The sequence below is a fragment of the Rhinolophus hipposideros genome, assembly GCF_964194185.1.
Source record: "Rhinolophus hipposideros genome assembly, chromosome: 1".
NCBI lineage: Eukaryota > Metazoa > Chordata > Mammalia > Chiroptera > Rhinolophidae > Rhinolophus > Rhinolophus hipposideros.
Genome location: NC_138047.1, coordinates 50,141,712 through 50,158,769, shown reverse-complemented (window position 1 = coordinate 50,158,769; position 17,058 = coordinate 50,141,712). Strand labels below are relative to the sequence as shown.

The 17,058-nt window shown below is 35.3% G+C and overlaps 1 protein-coding gene across 1 annotated transcript in view; it reads left to right on the top strand.

The window, feature by feature from the left end:
* The first annotated feature begins 1,146 nt into the window (after window positions 1–1,146).
* The window catches only part of LOC308496241 (transmembrane protease serine 11E-like), a 40,910-nt gene continuing 24,998 nt past the window's right edge, over window positions 1,147–17,058 (top strand). The window contains exons 1-2 of the mRNA XM_081045150.1: window positions 1,147–1,204; window positions 16,465–16,589. Coding sequence (XP_080901276.1) covers window positions 1,197–1,204; window positions 16,465–16,589 — 133 coding nt within the window. The 5' untranslated portion in view covers window positions 1,147–1,196. The remainder of the gene's footprint in view (window positions 1,205–16,464; window positions 16,590–17,058) is intronic.

The window sequence follows — 17,058 nt, the reverse complement described above, 5'->3', positions numbered from 1 at the left end:
GTGCCCCCAAACAGAGATTTCTTTGGCTACCTCTAGAGAGTGATTTAATTCTTGGCAGCTTAAGCCCACACTGTGTTGTGCATCCCAACTTCTCCATCTGGTCAGATGAGCAATTGGCTCAATGGATGTGTAATAATATTAAACAGTATCTGTTTGCTTTCTTTATGGTGATTTTCAGGACTGGTCACACACACCCTTTTATACCTCCCTTCTCTCCTTCCTTCCCACACAATTTTTGAGAGCCCATATTGTGCTAGGAATAGGGTTACTGTCTATTAAAAATTCACAGTCTAGTGGAGTTGAGCTACAAGTAAATAGAAAACTCTAGTATAACATGGTGTGTGTTATGATACCATGAGAGCACAGAGGAGAAACACTTAACCTAGTTTATGGCGATTAGGAAAGGCAATTTAAAGATTATACCTGACACAAATACACAGATATTTGCATACACATGTATGAACACACTTTAAAAAGTACATTATCCACTTTCCAGAAATAAGACAGTAATGACTCAGTGTTGGCTGATATGCCTGTCTCCAGTATATCACCTCAACTGGCATTAATGTTTGCAAACTACTTGACTTTTCTAGAAGAATGCCACATAATTTAAAAATATTAATGCTTTTCTAATCTCTGTTATATTTTCAACAACTGACTTACAGTCCATACCCAAGGAAAACTTTCGTCATATGAATGGTACAGTGGAATGCATGTCAGATGAGTTAAAAAAATAAGGGTGTTTTCCTGGTTTGGTGGTTCATAAACTATGTGATTTTGACCAAGTCATTTAACTTAATTAAACCTTGGTGTCTTTGTGGGAAACATGAGGAGGCTGATCAAGATGATTTTAAAATTTCTTTCTAGATTTAAACATATGACTTTTGTAAATGTTCCGGTTTATGTTTTAACCCTTTTAAGTTATAATTTTAAGACAATAGCTTTCAAGTTCCTACTCACAGAAAGTGCTTATAAATGATTTATGTTCTCTAGCTGCCTATAAATTTGACTTTGTCCTACTACTTACACAAATAGCCCCACCACACTAGCCGAGACCAGTCAGACTGGTTCTGTTCAGATCATCAGTGACTTCTTTCTTCACCTTTATCCAACCCACTAAGTTGCTGATAGAGCTCGAATGCACACACTTGATCGCAGACCTCGATCTCCACAGGACTCTTCTTTGCTGGTCAACAATGTACCCGTGAGTTCCCTTTTCCTTCCTCTTAAAGTTAGCTTGCAGTTTAAAAATAATGTAAACCCCACCAAAGAATGTGTAGATCTCTAATTTATTATTTGTTTAATATAGAAAAATATTTTTGATAGTTAACATGAAATTGTCAAGAAATAGATTTCTATTATTTTTATATTAGTGTTTCCTGTTCTCTTATGTCCCTTCCAACATGTTTTTCTATATCCTTTCAGAAGAGTTCAACAAAAGATAAAGGTACATGGTGTGTACAGCTGTCTTTTAGTTAGGTTTTCTGTTTGTTTCAAGAAGAACAGAACATACTTTTAGCTTGGGCTTTGTCTTATTGAGAAAAATCTCTTGTTTTAGAAGGTATACATGATAAAATAATCTGAAATCATGAAGATCCAAATTACATTTATTTCTGTAGGTAAACAGTTTAAATTTTTAAAAAGTAGATGTTTTGAAGGAATAAAAAATAACTTAAGAAGACAATGTGACTAAATTTTTATAGTTGGATTTTTAAAATAAATCCAATGATGTACCTAGCTACAGTCAACTTTTCTAACAGGTAAATCATAATTATTTTGTGGTTGTTTTCTATCAAATTTGAAACTAAACAATAACAAGGTTTCAGTGTACTAGTTTGGACCCTGAAAATAATTTTATCTTTAGCTTAAGTTTATTTTCTCTGATTGACATATTGGCATATTTTTTAAAAATTAATTTCTGCTTTGAGATGAAAATAGTTTGAAAATTTTAAAACTTCCAGTGGAATGTTAATAGGGAAAAACACTCAGGCTCTGTCGTTGATAAAAAGTTCTACGTACTTGTTATGAGAAGTTTAATACTCTTCTATACATGTTAGTGAAGCAACTAAGAACTACAGATATTACAAATTTAGTCAGACTTTTTAAGATACCCTGCCTTTTGCAAGTACTTCCCTGTAATCCATGATGGTTTTGTGTTCTACCCTTTTTACCTGCATTATCTTTGAGAATAGTACCATAGAAAAGAGTGCTTTTATTTAAACATATAATCTCTATCAAATTCAATATAGTAAGTAGATTTCAGGTTTTTTCTGTGCTAGATGTGGGTGAGTCTGGAATTTGTGTAGAGGAGCTATAAAGTGGGGGTATTGGAGTGAATTTTTCTGCTTATAGTCTCTAATTTAAAGGAAAATATGTACCTATTTTTAGTTCTGCTTCTGAGTACATGGAAGGTACCTCACAAGGAAAAAACAAACGAAAACATCTTCCTGATCTAAAAATCGTATAAAAAGTGGAGCACATCCATGTATGAGTTGACCTAGGACATGTTAAGAGAATGGACTAGAATGGAAAGGGATTAAATTTACTATGCACATTTGCTAGAGTAAGTGTACCAATAAGAATGCTTTGATGAAAGAGGTATGATTCAAATACTGGGATATATGTAGACAATTTCTTTTTAAGGACATTTGTTCATAACTGGGAAGGCATATAAGAAATAGGCAGAGAGCTCTTATCAAATGGCATGCTCCTTCCTCTTTTGCCAAATTTCTGATAGTCCCTTCCTCACTTTACCTGTTTTAAATGAGAACCACTATTTTAGAATTTAAGGGTGAGAAGATAGTATTTAGATCAGATAAACATTCTTCTTATGCTGTTATTTCTCTCAAACTCTTATTTTATACTATTCTTTGAGCATGAAGAGATCAACACATGGATTTTATAAACACATGTCCGCAGTAGAAGGTTAAATAACATTTTATCAGGAATAAGTTTATAGCGAAGACAGTTGGGAAGAGAAAAATATAGTTATTAAATATATTTATTGGTGATGGCGATATATGCTAACTGTATTCATCAGCAACCACTGATAAGAATTAAAGGTAATGAGACAAAATTCATAGACATTAATATCTATATTCTTTTATATAGATGAAGGTTAAATGAGTAATATTCAAATTAACCATAATGGACAACTTTAATTTTTCTCAGTAGAGTAAGACTATCTCTCATTACATGGCCCATGGACCCCCTGCATTAGATTCACTGGATGCTTATTAAAAATAGAAAAGTTCAGTTCTCATTCCAGAAATTCTAATGAATCTCTTGTTGAGGCTTGGAAAATGTATTTTTAAAAGTTATATAGGAAATTCTTATTTGCACTAAAGTTTGAGAAGAACTGCTACAGTGTAAAGCTATAAAAAAGAAAAACTTGTAAGACGGAAAGAAATTAAAGCAGAAATGAAATGGGTCAGCTTTTAAAAGAGGTGGCTCTTTATTTTATTTAAATAGGTATAATTATATTTTAATGGGAGATGTTCTCTCCCTACTCACCTTTCCCACAAAGGGAAAAGAGTACTCATTTATGCAACATAGTGATGAGTAAGGAAGAGAGGATAATTTCAGAAGGTATGGGAAACTGAAGAGACAATCCTGATGTGATTTGTGTAGTTGGTGTCAAACAGGGAGCGTGGTCTTTTTTGGATTAAAAATCTGTTTGCATACAGGGAAAACCTCAACATAAAACTAATCTAGTAATAGTCCCCCTGAAATTGGTCAACAGACAGTGATGCTCAAGGGCCACTCTGTTGAGGGTTAGGCCCAGAATTGTTGTATGTTTGTGCTGCAAGTGCTTAACATGGGGTCTCACTCCTTCAACCGAGATCACTCCTGGTCCATATAACAGCTTTCAGCAAGTTCTTACTATGTACTCAGTCCTGTGTGGAAGAAACTATCTGTGGAGCACTGATTATAGATTGTAGATTTTGTAAAATGCTATCTCATTTAATTTTGACAATACCTTGAGAAGCAGTTATCGTGATTACTCTTTTAACAGATGAAATACCTGCAGCTCAGATTGTCCAGGGTTAGTAAGTGTTGGATCTAGAATCTGACCTTGATCTTTCTGACTCTAAAGTCTACACCTTTTCGATTGTAACACATTGTCAATCATGTGTGGGGACCTGAAAGAAGAGTGTGGGGAATGTTTTTACTCTAACTGAGAAATGGAAACCATGCACACAAACATACCCACAAATGGAGAAAATGTATGTGGCTATATACACATACATGCCTATGCAATGTATAGGCAGAAAAACAGATCATATACAAATTAATATGAAATAATGCACAGACATGATCAAGGAGGAACGGTGGTGATATAATTTTATATTTATTGATAGGTTTTTAACATTTTAAAGAATGCACGGACTGCCCTTATTTAATTTTCTTTAAACTGTCTTTATATTTAAATAAGATAAGAAGAATGTGACCTAACTTTTCGCACTATCTCAAAGGTGATCAGTGATTGAGAGTATAGCACTTCAATTACATCATCACTATTTTATAAAAAGGATTACAACATTTGCTACTGTGTGAACACCAAGTTCATCTTAGTGCAGCATTACATTGAAGGTATTTGTCAGTCTGTGGTAACCATAACTGTCCAATAGACCTCTGTTATTCTTTATTGGTGTCTGATTTTCTCCAAAAATATGTCATTGTTTCTATATAAAGTGGGAATAAATAGAAACATTCGAGAAAAAAAGCAACATAATGTGCTTCAGTATCAGCGCTGAAGTTTGTAAGTATGCCTGATGGCTTTAGTGCTTGAGAATGGGGTGAGTCCGGCAGTAGTTGAGCAGGTCTTCTAAGACGGTAGGTGGTGGATCGGGTGCTTTGGGTGTATATCTTGGCTTTGTCAGGGTTTGAATGTAAAAGAACTGCACTAAGAACTTATCCAAGCACATTCCTTTGGACACAGTCTTGTCAAAGATGGTGGGTGAGAATTGTGAAGAATGCTGTCCAGTTTCAAGTATAATTTAATAGATTTGGAATGAGTGGATTAGAGATTAGGAAAGTTTTGAGAGGTTGAGAAAGAAAAATGGGCTGCAGAGACACCAAATCATGCCAGAACCTGCAAACCCAACCTTCTCCCAGGCACATGTATCACTTGTATTGTTAGGAAATTTCTGAGATGTTTAGAATAGTAATTCTGAGATGATAGAACTAAGCTTCAGGGAATCCAAAATACCACAGAGTCATTATTAAATTCTATTTTGCAACCTTTTATCTAAGGTTGTCAGATGATATCTTATTTTTGAAGCTGCAAAAGCAGATATCGAATGATTTAGCACTGTTCAAACTATGAGTCAGTACAGAAGAAAATAATTGCTATCATTTGTTTCACACATACTATGTGCCAACTACTTTTCAAATACATCATGCACATTTAATTTTATAACAACCTATGGTTATATTATTATGCCCATTTTATAGGTGAGTAAACTGAGGCTCAGACAGGTAACATTATTTGCCCAGAGGCCATAAATGGCAGAACTGGGAATTAAGCCAGGTCTGACTCCAAACCTATGCTCTTAATCATAATGCTATACCATTCTCCTTTATCTATTGAGGTGGTTCTATTTTTACGCTAATTTAACTGTCTTGTGTGTTTAAAAATACAAAAGTTAAATTTGCAAAGAGCAATATTATTATTCAATAGATAATCTTCTAAATAGACCTCTGATGCTGGTAGACAGGAAACATTGCTGTCTGCGTTCTATAAAGTAAGGGATATAATATTCAAAGATTAGGTAATTTGCATGTGGTCACAGGAATGGGTGCCGTTAATACTTTAAATAGAATCTGTCCTCCCAGTTGACCTGTATATTGAATCCAATATTGTCATGTAGAAGAGGGAAATTAACACAGCTGTCTATGTGACCCAGGAGATATTACTGCGATTGTTATTACTATCACCATTTAAATAGCAACATATGGCCTTTGAAAAATTAGTTTTTGCAGATTAAAAGCTTGTCAGGTCACATGTAGTAAAAGTCAGAGAAGGTACTTATAGTAGGAATACATATGAGTATATTCATATATGCGTTTATGTTTAATTTGTATATGTTCTTTATACATAATTCCAACATACATTTTCTTATTATTTGGTATTTATCAACAAACCTGTGAGGTAGACAATGTTAGTATTATCATGATTTTACAGACAGGGAAACCAATGATTTGAAAGACTGAGACTTCCACATCTCTGGGGAGTGATTGGTCTATCTGGGGTTGAACATGCGTGCTCTAACTCCAGTTCTGTACTTCCTAGCACTGACTGCTGCTTGCACCACGTCACGATCCCCGAAATTACAAGTGCTCCCTTGGCTAAGCAAGCTCACTTTCCGTTATTTTTCAAACAACTAGCTTAATCTCAGTGCTTAAACTTTCTAATCAAGAGAATACCAGAGATAATAAATAATAAATCCAAAACGTTTCAAACCGATATTTCAATCTATATAATACATTCAAGCCATACGTAAGCACTTGAACATATAGTACTGGATTCAACAGCAAAGCTAGATTTGGGCTTCATAAGTAGAGTTCTAAATCCTTACACTAAACTGTACTTCACGGCTGACTATTGGCCTCACTCACAGATTCTTAGAGTCAGGCAGGTCCAAATATGAGTGGTTTTCCACATTTCCTTTACCAGTTGAATCTCTTTTGCATGTAAGGCCTAATGCAAAGCCATGTCACATGGGACAGAGTTGCTATGGGTGGAGTTTTGACAACATGGATGGACCTAGAAGGTATTATGCTAAGTGAAATAAGCCAGACAGAGAAAGACAAATACCACTTGACCTCACTTATATGTGGAATCAAAAGAACAAAATAAATGAACAAACAAAACAAAAGCAGACTCACAGATAACAGAAAACAAACTGATGGTTGCCAGATAGGAGAAGAGTTGGAGGGCTAGGTGAAAAAGGTGATGGGATAAAGAAGTACAAATTGGTATTTACAAAATAGTTCACAGGGATGTAAGGTACAGCATAGGGAATATAGTCAATAATATTGTAATAACTATTTATGGTACCAAATGGGTATTAGATTTCTCGGGGAGGTCACTTCCTAAATTATATAAATGTTTAACCATTATGCTGTACACCTGAACCTAATGTAAAATAATATTGAATGTGAACTGTAATTTAAAAATTTAAAAAAAGAACAATTTAATTTCTCATTATGAAGGAGGAATGATGACAAAACCAACATTTGTTGAGCGTTTACTGCTTGCCTGGCAGGATGCCAATTGCTCTATAAGTGTTACTTCATTTAACTCTTAGAAGAACCCTATAGTTAGGTCCTATTGTCATTCCCATTTATAGGTGGGGAAATGTAGACAGAGAGGGTGAGTAACTTGCTCAGAGCCACTTAGCTAGTGAGAGGCAGAGTCAGGACTAAATCCAATCTGTCTGATGCTAAAGCCCAGACCTTTAACCACTAAGCTAGAAAATGGAAGTCATTTGCTTAAAGTCATAGAGCTAGTTACAATCAGATCCTTGATGGAATCTTGATCTCCTGATTTATTAGTATTAGATGTATTTTATTTATCTCAAAATCATGCTGCTGGAGAATATTAAGTAAAAATATCTTTATCATTTTCTCATATACGGAAATTGTAAGAGAATTAGTAAATATGTTTCTTGATGTCCTCTTTTCCCAAAAATAATTACATAAAAGTAACAATTTACCTTAATTGTAACTAATCAGTTTTGCGTATTGCAATGGTATCAGATTTAGCTGTGAGAGGAAGGAAACCGAGGGTAAAGTGGCTGTAGTGTATGAAATGTAATTTTACTTCAGTTTAACGTTACATAAGTCCGGAGGTAAGCAGGTAAGGGCTGATAGGGAGGTTCACAAAGCAATTAGGAATCTAGGCTCCTACTATCATGCTGTTCCACCAACATAAACATATATCCTCCAAATCATGGTTCAAAATGGTTGCTCCAACTGGCACATGTGTATTCTGGCTATGACACACGCATCAAGATTCTAGCCACTGGAATAGAGATGCCAGTGATCAGAACTTACTCAGATGGAGACTCCAATGGACAACGGACATTATTCTATTTTCTAGGTGGCATGGCCCCACCAAAAATCAAAGATTCTATTATTAAGGAAAAAGGACAAATATTTGGGATAGGCTCCTGTGAATCTCCACCACAGACATGTTAAGTTTGAATGATGAGAGTCATATTCTGTTGAGAAGAACAGGTGGATGTATGGGTCTGAAGTTAGCCAAGTGATCTGATCTGCAGTTATAGATTTAGTAGCCATCACCATATAGATATGAATTAAAGCCATGCATGTTGGTAACTGAAAATATTTGGTTCTTTTGGAGTAAATAACACTTTCCTTATAATATTATGGTATTAATTTGCACAGCAAATTCTACTTTATTTTCACATGAATCTGAGCATATTTCACTGTATGTTATTAAAATGCCAATATATTAGAGTATAATCAGGGTGAGTGCATAATGATGAATGTCACAAATCTTGTGTTCCATCCAAAAGTTAAGACTCAATACTTCCATGTATTACAGGTCAGCAATTGGGGCAGGAAATACAATAACCAAGAAATATCACTTTGGGAAGAATAATATAAACATTAAAATAGTACATTTTCCAATTGTCTTTCATTACAAAGTTAATTCAGATACGATTTTATTATATACAGAAATTTATATATTATTTGAAGGATTTTTAGTGCATGGCTTATAGTGCTTGCCAGGGAGATAGCAAACTGGAAGATACCACAGAGTTTCAGCATGTGCTCCAACTGGTATATTTCAATTTTAAGGTCCTTCAGTGGTTTACATAAAATGAAATTTTATGGTCTATGGATTTTAAAACTGGCTTAGGATTCAAGTAATAAACTTTATGTCTTCCTCATATGTATGATATTTGGATTATTTCAAGTGACTAGCAGTCCCTTATTTTGACCATTCCAAATTATCCGGCAGATAGCCACCAGAAAAATGAAGCATGTTAAGTATTATGTTACAGCTCATTGTTTCATAAATGCTGAATTTTAATTATAATAATGTTAACCATTTCTAGGTTATTCGAGGCATGGAATACTAGCTTTGGTAAAAATTAGAGAGCATCTAGGTCAACTAAAATCCCCATTGTTTTTTTAACAAATGAAGGAAATGAGAGCTCATTCAACATCATACAAGTTGAGGGTTAGGGGATGCTGAAATTTGTGTGTTGTTGAATATGCTCTTGGATTTCTCATCTGAGAAACTTAGGACTTAGATGTAAGCACTGAGTCCTTAAATGAAAACCCTTAGGACTCAGATGCAGGTCATTGGTCTTTCATTGCAGAGATATTTCCTCTATATCACACCAACTCTCGAAGTCATGAGAAAGATTTGGTAGGAAGACATCTAACACTGCAGAAGATTAATGAAAGTCTGTGCTATATGTTAGCAGCCTCAAGAGTGTCTGTGGCTCAGGTTTCTCAATCATTTTTCTTCTGATAGACCTGTCATGACATACTTACTCACACACTCCCTATTAATTCTTGTTTTTATTCCACATTTTAAAGTGTGTATATTCTCTATGACAAGCTGCAATGGCATTTCTCGTCAGTATTTCTGTGGGGAAACCGCTGCTTTTAAAGTTGTTTACTCTCAGATCAATTTATTTACTCTCAGACCAATTTTACTCTCAGACCAAGTTTACTCTCAGACCAATTTATTATCTTGAACTGGAAAAAGTTTGAGGAAAAATAACAAGTATATTAATGGAATGAAGGATTAAAGTATCTCAATTTATAAATCTATAAATTCATACCTAATTACTTAATGATAACTTTAAATTTTTTGCACCCCATTTACGTGTGATTGTAAATTTGTAGAGGTCCGGCAAAGTGTCAACTTAAATCTCAGTTTGTAATTTCCTATGCTGCCCCATATCTGGTTGGGAACTCAATAAAGACCTTGATGATAACACAGTGGAGATCGGAGACATTCCTCAGTGTTGAGTTGCTACAAATACTTATGTAATAAATGTATCTAGCAAAGTCTGATGATATCAGATGCTATCTTCACAACTTCCTATTAAAGTAGGTGGGAGGAAAGATATTATTACTAGAGTTTTATGGTTGGTTAAATACAGGAATGGGTTTTGCTATGGGTTTTGTCTAAGTTAACAGCTAATGAGGGGTAGGGTTTTCTGCCATTGATAATATTTATTAAAAGCTTCCTACTGTGCTAAGTAATACTATGTTTATTAAAATCTTACTACTATAATAAGAAATACCATGTTTTCATGTGTAAAATTTCAATAATCTTTAGATTCTTTATAATGGGAAAACACCATATGGAGGCATTTCAATAATAATTAGGGAAGTATTGTCAGATATTTTTTAAAATTGTCAGAGCTTAGTATCTGAACTATTTCACCCTGCTCCCCTGTCAAATTGCTTCTACTAAATAGTATTGATGCCATTTGCTAGTATTGAGGAACATTCTAAGAGTATTATAAAACTAGTGTTTGTTTCTGTGCTAATATTTTGGAGTACATAGCTCATTACATTACAAATTTTTATGAGGAACTGAAACAGTTGTATTGACGCTGAACAACTGCTCAGTTTTTATCTTATGGGTGCCGTGAATAATGTATCTGAACAAGGTTTGTTTGTTTATTTTATTTAGTCTTGTTTTTGAGATCACTGCTAGAAAGTTACAATTTTCTGGCCTGACTTAAGGAAATGTCTAGGTGGGAATTATGAAATATAGTTTGAGAAGTACTCCCATCTTTCATTTTCACTTCTGTTTTGCTTTCTTCTTGTATCTCTGAACTTATTTTAATACTGTATATTTTACATGTACCTCCTTATAAGTCACCTTAATTCAGAGTAGAAAAAGGTGGAATATAAGTAAAAGCATTTATAATAAATATAATGAGTTTCCCATCATTTGTCTTGGTGCTGTAAAAAGAAAATGGAAAGAGTTGTCTGGTAATCAGACGACTACTTTGTTATAATTATACCTTCTCTATGAGAACTATTCATAGTTATTATCGTAGGGAATGCACACATGATTCAGTCCAAGGACCTGGCTGGTGTTATTAAACACTTTATAGATGTATCTGTGTTAACAGTAGACAGGACAGAATATATTCCTTGTAACTTTATTAAGGAGTAATTTCTTTCCATTTTTTTAATAGCAATGAAACTATATGATCCATGCACACATAGACAAAATTTTAGTTCCACCCACCCTGGAGTTTTTAATAATCTTATTCTAGAAAGTATAAAAAAGATTGACAGTATCACCAATGCCTGCTGGTAGGAGTCTTCTACAAAGTAAAAAGCATCTGAAGTATTTGTTTGGATAGGACAAGGAATCAATCCTATGAGCTAAAGAAATAAGCTAGAGCCAAACACAAAACAAAAACTGAAAAAAACCTTATTAATTTAAAATTTAAATCTTAAGTGCTGACTTAGGGAATCAGCAATGTCATAAGGTATTACGCTGTTACTTCATTGTGGTCTCTTTCTGCTTTTGTTTGGATATTGTAATATACAGACATTCAATGATCCCAAATAATATGTGTCTCCTGAAATTAATGTCCCTCTATTTGCATTTGTCATTTTCTGTACTATGATAGCACTTTACAGTTGATAGGTCAAATCAAAGTTGGAAAATCATGTATTTTAAACAGTGGTGAAACAGAAATACTAACTATAAGGCTCGATCATTATATAAAGTGTTTTATGGAAATCAGGCTTACATAGTAATTATTCTTCACAATGTCTGGCCTATCTTTCATTGTGTATAACATTCCAATTCTTTTCTAAAACTAAGGCAGAACAGAAGTGCTCTGAGAGACATTAAAATCCACATTGTGGTGCTGACAAAGGGTCGGTTCAATTTGGTTAGCCAACTTCAATTCAATGGCCTCTGAGAACAATCCTTGAGTATGTGGTCAGAGAATACAGAGATAAGTAAATGCTCAGACCCTATCCCCAAGAATCCATACTTCAACGTGATACTCAAGGGTAAATAGACCTAACTGAAGGGGAGGGGGCTTTTTTTTTTATTTTTTATTTTTTTTATTAATTAATTTATTTATTAGTTTCAGGTGTACAAAACAAGGTAATACTTAGACGTTCATCATTTATATCCCTCATACTGTGAACCCCCCTCCCCCCATCCACTATCCCGGGGAGGGGGCTTTTTGAACTGGCTCTTTAATACACACAGGCTGATGATGTAAGCAAAGAATTCACTCTAAGTTACTCCTCACAGGGGGCAGCAGGAGCAAAAGCAAAGAGCTGGAAAGCTCATGGGACACAGGGGGAATGCCAGGCTAACTGAGGCTGACTGGGTCCCAAGTAGTCTCAGCCACTGACTAGATCACTTCTAGAAACACAGCTCACTGTAATGGAGAATGATTTAGAGACTGGGGAGATGCAAGAGAAACCTATTATCAAGCTATAAGATAAGTTTTAGTGAGAATTGCCAGAACAAGGTCAGTGGCAGTGGGATTGGAGATATATTACATGAGATTTGCCATGAAAGTGAGGCTAGAAAATGAAAAGTTCATTCTAGCTACCCAACACAATTAGCATTGACTTGTAGGCTATTGCTAAGTCAGCCATCAGTAAATTAGGGCCCAAAGGCCATATCCTGCCCACTACTTGCACAGTGCTTGAACTAAGAATAATTTTTATATTTTAAATAGTTGAAAACAAATCAAAAGAAGAAAAATATTTCATGACAAAGGAAAATTTTATAAAATTCAAATTTCAATGTACAGTAATAAAGTTTTATTGGAACACAGCCATGCTCATTTGTCTACATATTGTCTATGACTACAAAGGCAGAGTTGAGTAGCTGCAACAGAGAACATGTGGCCTGAAATAGTTACCAACTAGATCTTTACAGAAAAGGGTGCTGACCTCTGGCGTAAGTAGTTGATAACAATGCTTTGGCATCACCAGCTTTATAGATACAGTGTGCATATTCATTCAAAATACCTCAGCTGGACTGACCTGGTGAAACATGCAAACTAAGAATATCAGTGCTGCTTACCATTACAGAGAAATAGCAAAGAGTTCAAGATCCCCTATCAATCAGTTCACAGTGGTGGTATTGAGTCGGGGTTTTCCTGGTAAACTTTATGTTGAAGCACCGTGAGTCTTGACTTATTCTCCAGTGCTTGCCATGAAGTTTGTGTTAGTATCCTTTTCCTTCCTGTTTTTTTGTTGTTGTTATTGCTTTTCTTTTTTAGTACTATTCTAAAATAACACATTAAAAAGTGATAATGACAATGTAACTGTACATATTACTTGTCTTCTGGTAATTTGGGGCTTATAAAGATGTACCCATATTTTAATTGCTCTATTCACCTGGTATATTTACTGTCTAATCACACATGTCCCCAAATGGAATAGAAAAATAATAGAAAGAAAACAATTTGATGCCACCGAAGCTATTAGAATTTAGACAGTCTGCCTGAAGGTGATTTTACATGAGGAGGTCCAGATAAGTTTCAATAGGCCACCAATAATGATTGGATAAGGGTTTATGTGCAGAAGGGGGTTAATTAAATGTGTCTGTTGATATATGAAATAGTTTTATTTCTTCATTTTACTATTTTATTTTTAGCACACTTCTATTACATTTAATTTGGAGCAATTCAGTATTGAATCACTTGCTGAGAGAGCAACAAAAAAAGTAATTAAGAAACAGGGTGACTCTGTTTTAAAAGCAATGCTGTACAGACTGGAAAGGGAAGAGATAATATTCCAAATGACAAACATCTCAATAATGCAGTTATTACCATTATTATTAATAATTAAAATAATTATGATAATAATGATAGTCCTTGCTATTTATACAATGATTTTCTAATTGGAAGCTCAAAGTAACGATATACCTCATCATATTTATCTCTACATAGCTCATCAGATTAGGAGGGGTCTGGAATTATTATCCGTGTTTTTCATATGGAGAATAAAAGCGAGTGAATTGAATCTGCTGGTGTAAGACTATACAATAAATAAGTTGGTGGCAGGACTCAGCAACATACTCTCTTGTTTATTCAAAATGTTTTTGATGGTTTGTCTTTTCTCTTTCCCTCTTATCTCCTTCAAAGCCACCAAACAGCATCACTGAAATAGTTGTGAGAGGTGGGGTCTGGACAGAACACACTGATCCTTGGGCACGACAGTGATAGGAATTCCATGAAAAGGTGTATAATCTTCCTTGTTATTTTTTTTTGTTTTTTGAAATTCTATCTCCCTCTCTGTCTGTCTGTCTGTCTCTTTTCTAATTCAAAAGCTATGATGTTTCTTGTTAGAAAAATTCCACCATCACACAAAAAATACATAAAAATAAAAGTCTCTTATTTCTGTTCATAATTTTGTGTCTCTTTCTATATATTTTGCTATGCACACACATATTGTTTTATTATTTACAGAAACTGAACACAGAATGCATATTATTCTGTAACATATTTTCACTAAAATATATCCTTGACCTTTTGCATGTTCATACATGTAGCTCTATCTCATCAACTTAGTGGCTTCATTATTTCACTTTTCTGTCTTGATTAAAAGTTCCTACAGAACAAATAGAACTTTGGTCTTATATTTCACAATTCTGCATAGTGATCATATACCTGAGATAATTGTATCATGTTTCCTACAATTACAAATTCATATTCTTCATCTGGCATGTTTTGATATTAGTTGAGAAGCCCTTCTGTCCCTGTATACCCCACGCCCAAGTTTTGCTTCCATCTGCATTATACATCTCTTTTCTTCTGCAGCAGGGGGATAGCAAGCATTCAGGGATGAAGGAACAGGAGTCTGTTTTTAGGCTTCTTAGGCACATCTGCACATAAAAAAATAACCTCCTTGTGGAGAAGTCTTTGTATCTTGCAGTAATTGCTATTCTAGGAACAGGTGTTTGGAATCCCACTCAAGGGAGAACTGGAGATGGAAGAGATTGGGAAGAGGAAGAGGAAGTTTCCTTGACTACGACCCTGTGGGAAAGTCACAGGAGGAAGGGAAGGAGACAAAGTAGAGAGTCCCTGGAGCCTTCCACTACAGCCCAGAGCCTTCAGCAGAGGCAGAGTCATGTAGTGATAATGATGCTATTAAATTCTGCAACAACGTTCTCATAGAACAGAACATGGAGGCAGAGACAGGATGTGATGATGGTGTGGCAGGGACCAAAAACTGATAATATCACTTCCTGGTCATACATCACCAGGAAACAGAATCCTTTTGATTTCTGTAAGCAAAACATGGTTATTGCAAACTACTTTGCAGTTTGCAAGTTTTTGCATTCATGATCTCATTCTGGGTACCACAGTCAGCCCTGTGCTTTAGACAGAATGGGTATCCTGTCCCTTGTGAACAGATGGAGAGACTTAGTTCAGAATCTAAATGATTTGCCCAAGCTGGTAAGGAAAGAGCTGGACTTGGAATTCTCTTTATTCTGATCCAACGCCTAATGCTCCTCCAGGATAACACCACGCTTTCCTCTGAGTTCTCATGTGCCAGGCAGTGCTCTGGAGGTATGAATACATGCTATTGATTCTACCAGCATGATAAATACTTCAAGAAATGTAAATAGCACCATAGACAAACTCTTTAGCCAACTATGACTTATTGTTTCATTTTCTCCAGCTGTTGAGTTTGCTTAGCAACTACTATAAAGGAAACACCAACTTTACTAATCAAACAAAAAACAGGTTGACCAACATTTCTTAGTAACATGTTTGTGAAGGCAGTCCGAATAAGAGAGGTTGTGGGAGCCTCATGAAGAAGAGATTTCTTGCAACATTGCTGAAATTTAGAGGTAAATATTAGCTCAAACACTCAGGTTCTTTGGAAGAGACCTCTGGTTATCTCTTATGTCCTCAAAGCTTGTTTGGAAATAAATCAGAAAAATAGAAAGAGATTGAATTAGAAATTCTATCTGGAACCTGATATGGTTCAAGCTCTAACACATTTCTTGGCCATGTAAGCTTCTAGAGTGGTAGAAACAGGCTAAACATTTTCATCGCTCCTACAGTGCCTAGCTCAATGTCTTGCACAGAGGCAGCTCAGTACATCATAACTAACACTTACATAACACTTTCTACATGTTAGGCACTGTTATAGGCACTTTACATACAGTAATGCATTTAATCCTTCTAACAATCCTATGAGATAGGTACTATCATTATCATCTTCAGTTTATGGAGAGGAACTGAGGCACAGAGAAGTCAAATTCCTTGCCAAAGTTCAGGCAATGAGAGTCAGATTGGTTTCAGCAGACTGGAACCAGGGTGTGTTCTAAACAAAAATAGTACTCTACCATCTAAATGAGTGTCCTGAATTCCCCAGAAATACGTATCTGTTTCACCTAAGGAGAGAGTGTGGTGTACACTGTGATATAATCCATCCATTTGCTTTCTTTCTCAGGTCTTCTGGGGTGAGGGCTAGGAAGAGAGCTTGTTTCAAGCCGTGGGTTATTGGCCTCATCACCTTTATAACCCTGATCGTCCTGGCAGTGTGCATTGGACTCACTGTTCATTATGTGAGATACAGTAAGTATGGGCCGTGCTGGCGTCATGTGATTTATCCCAAATAGTTTCTCACGTACCTTCCTGTTTTGATTAGCCTCAGGTGAATTCATTAATTAGTATAATTCATTTGCATAGCTGGTACAAAGAACTCTTTACCTGCCTTGTCTCATGTTTAATCCTCACAAGCCGAGGAGGATTCTTTCTTCTGTGTTTGATGAAGCAATGTTTCCTGCTGGGAATAGCATGCCAGTTTTCATATTCATTGATATGCAATCATTAAGTTTTAATTAGGGGAAGAACACGGCAGACTAGAGTCCAGTGTCTTGAGTTGTTGGAGGTCTTAGGGCAATCACCTTGATTCAAAATAATTCCAATTCACTAAAATCCTGACAGTCTAATAAATTAATTGCATAATCAGAGATCGTAGAGAATAAGTGGGCTCTATTCTGTGCTACTAAGTTGGAGAAATGTTCATAGTGATATATTGTTG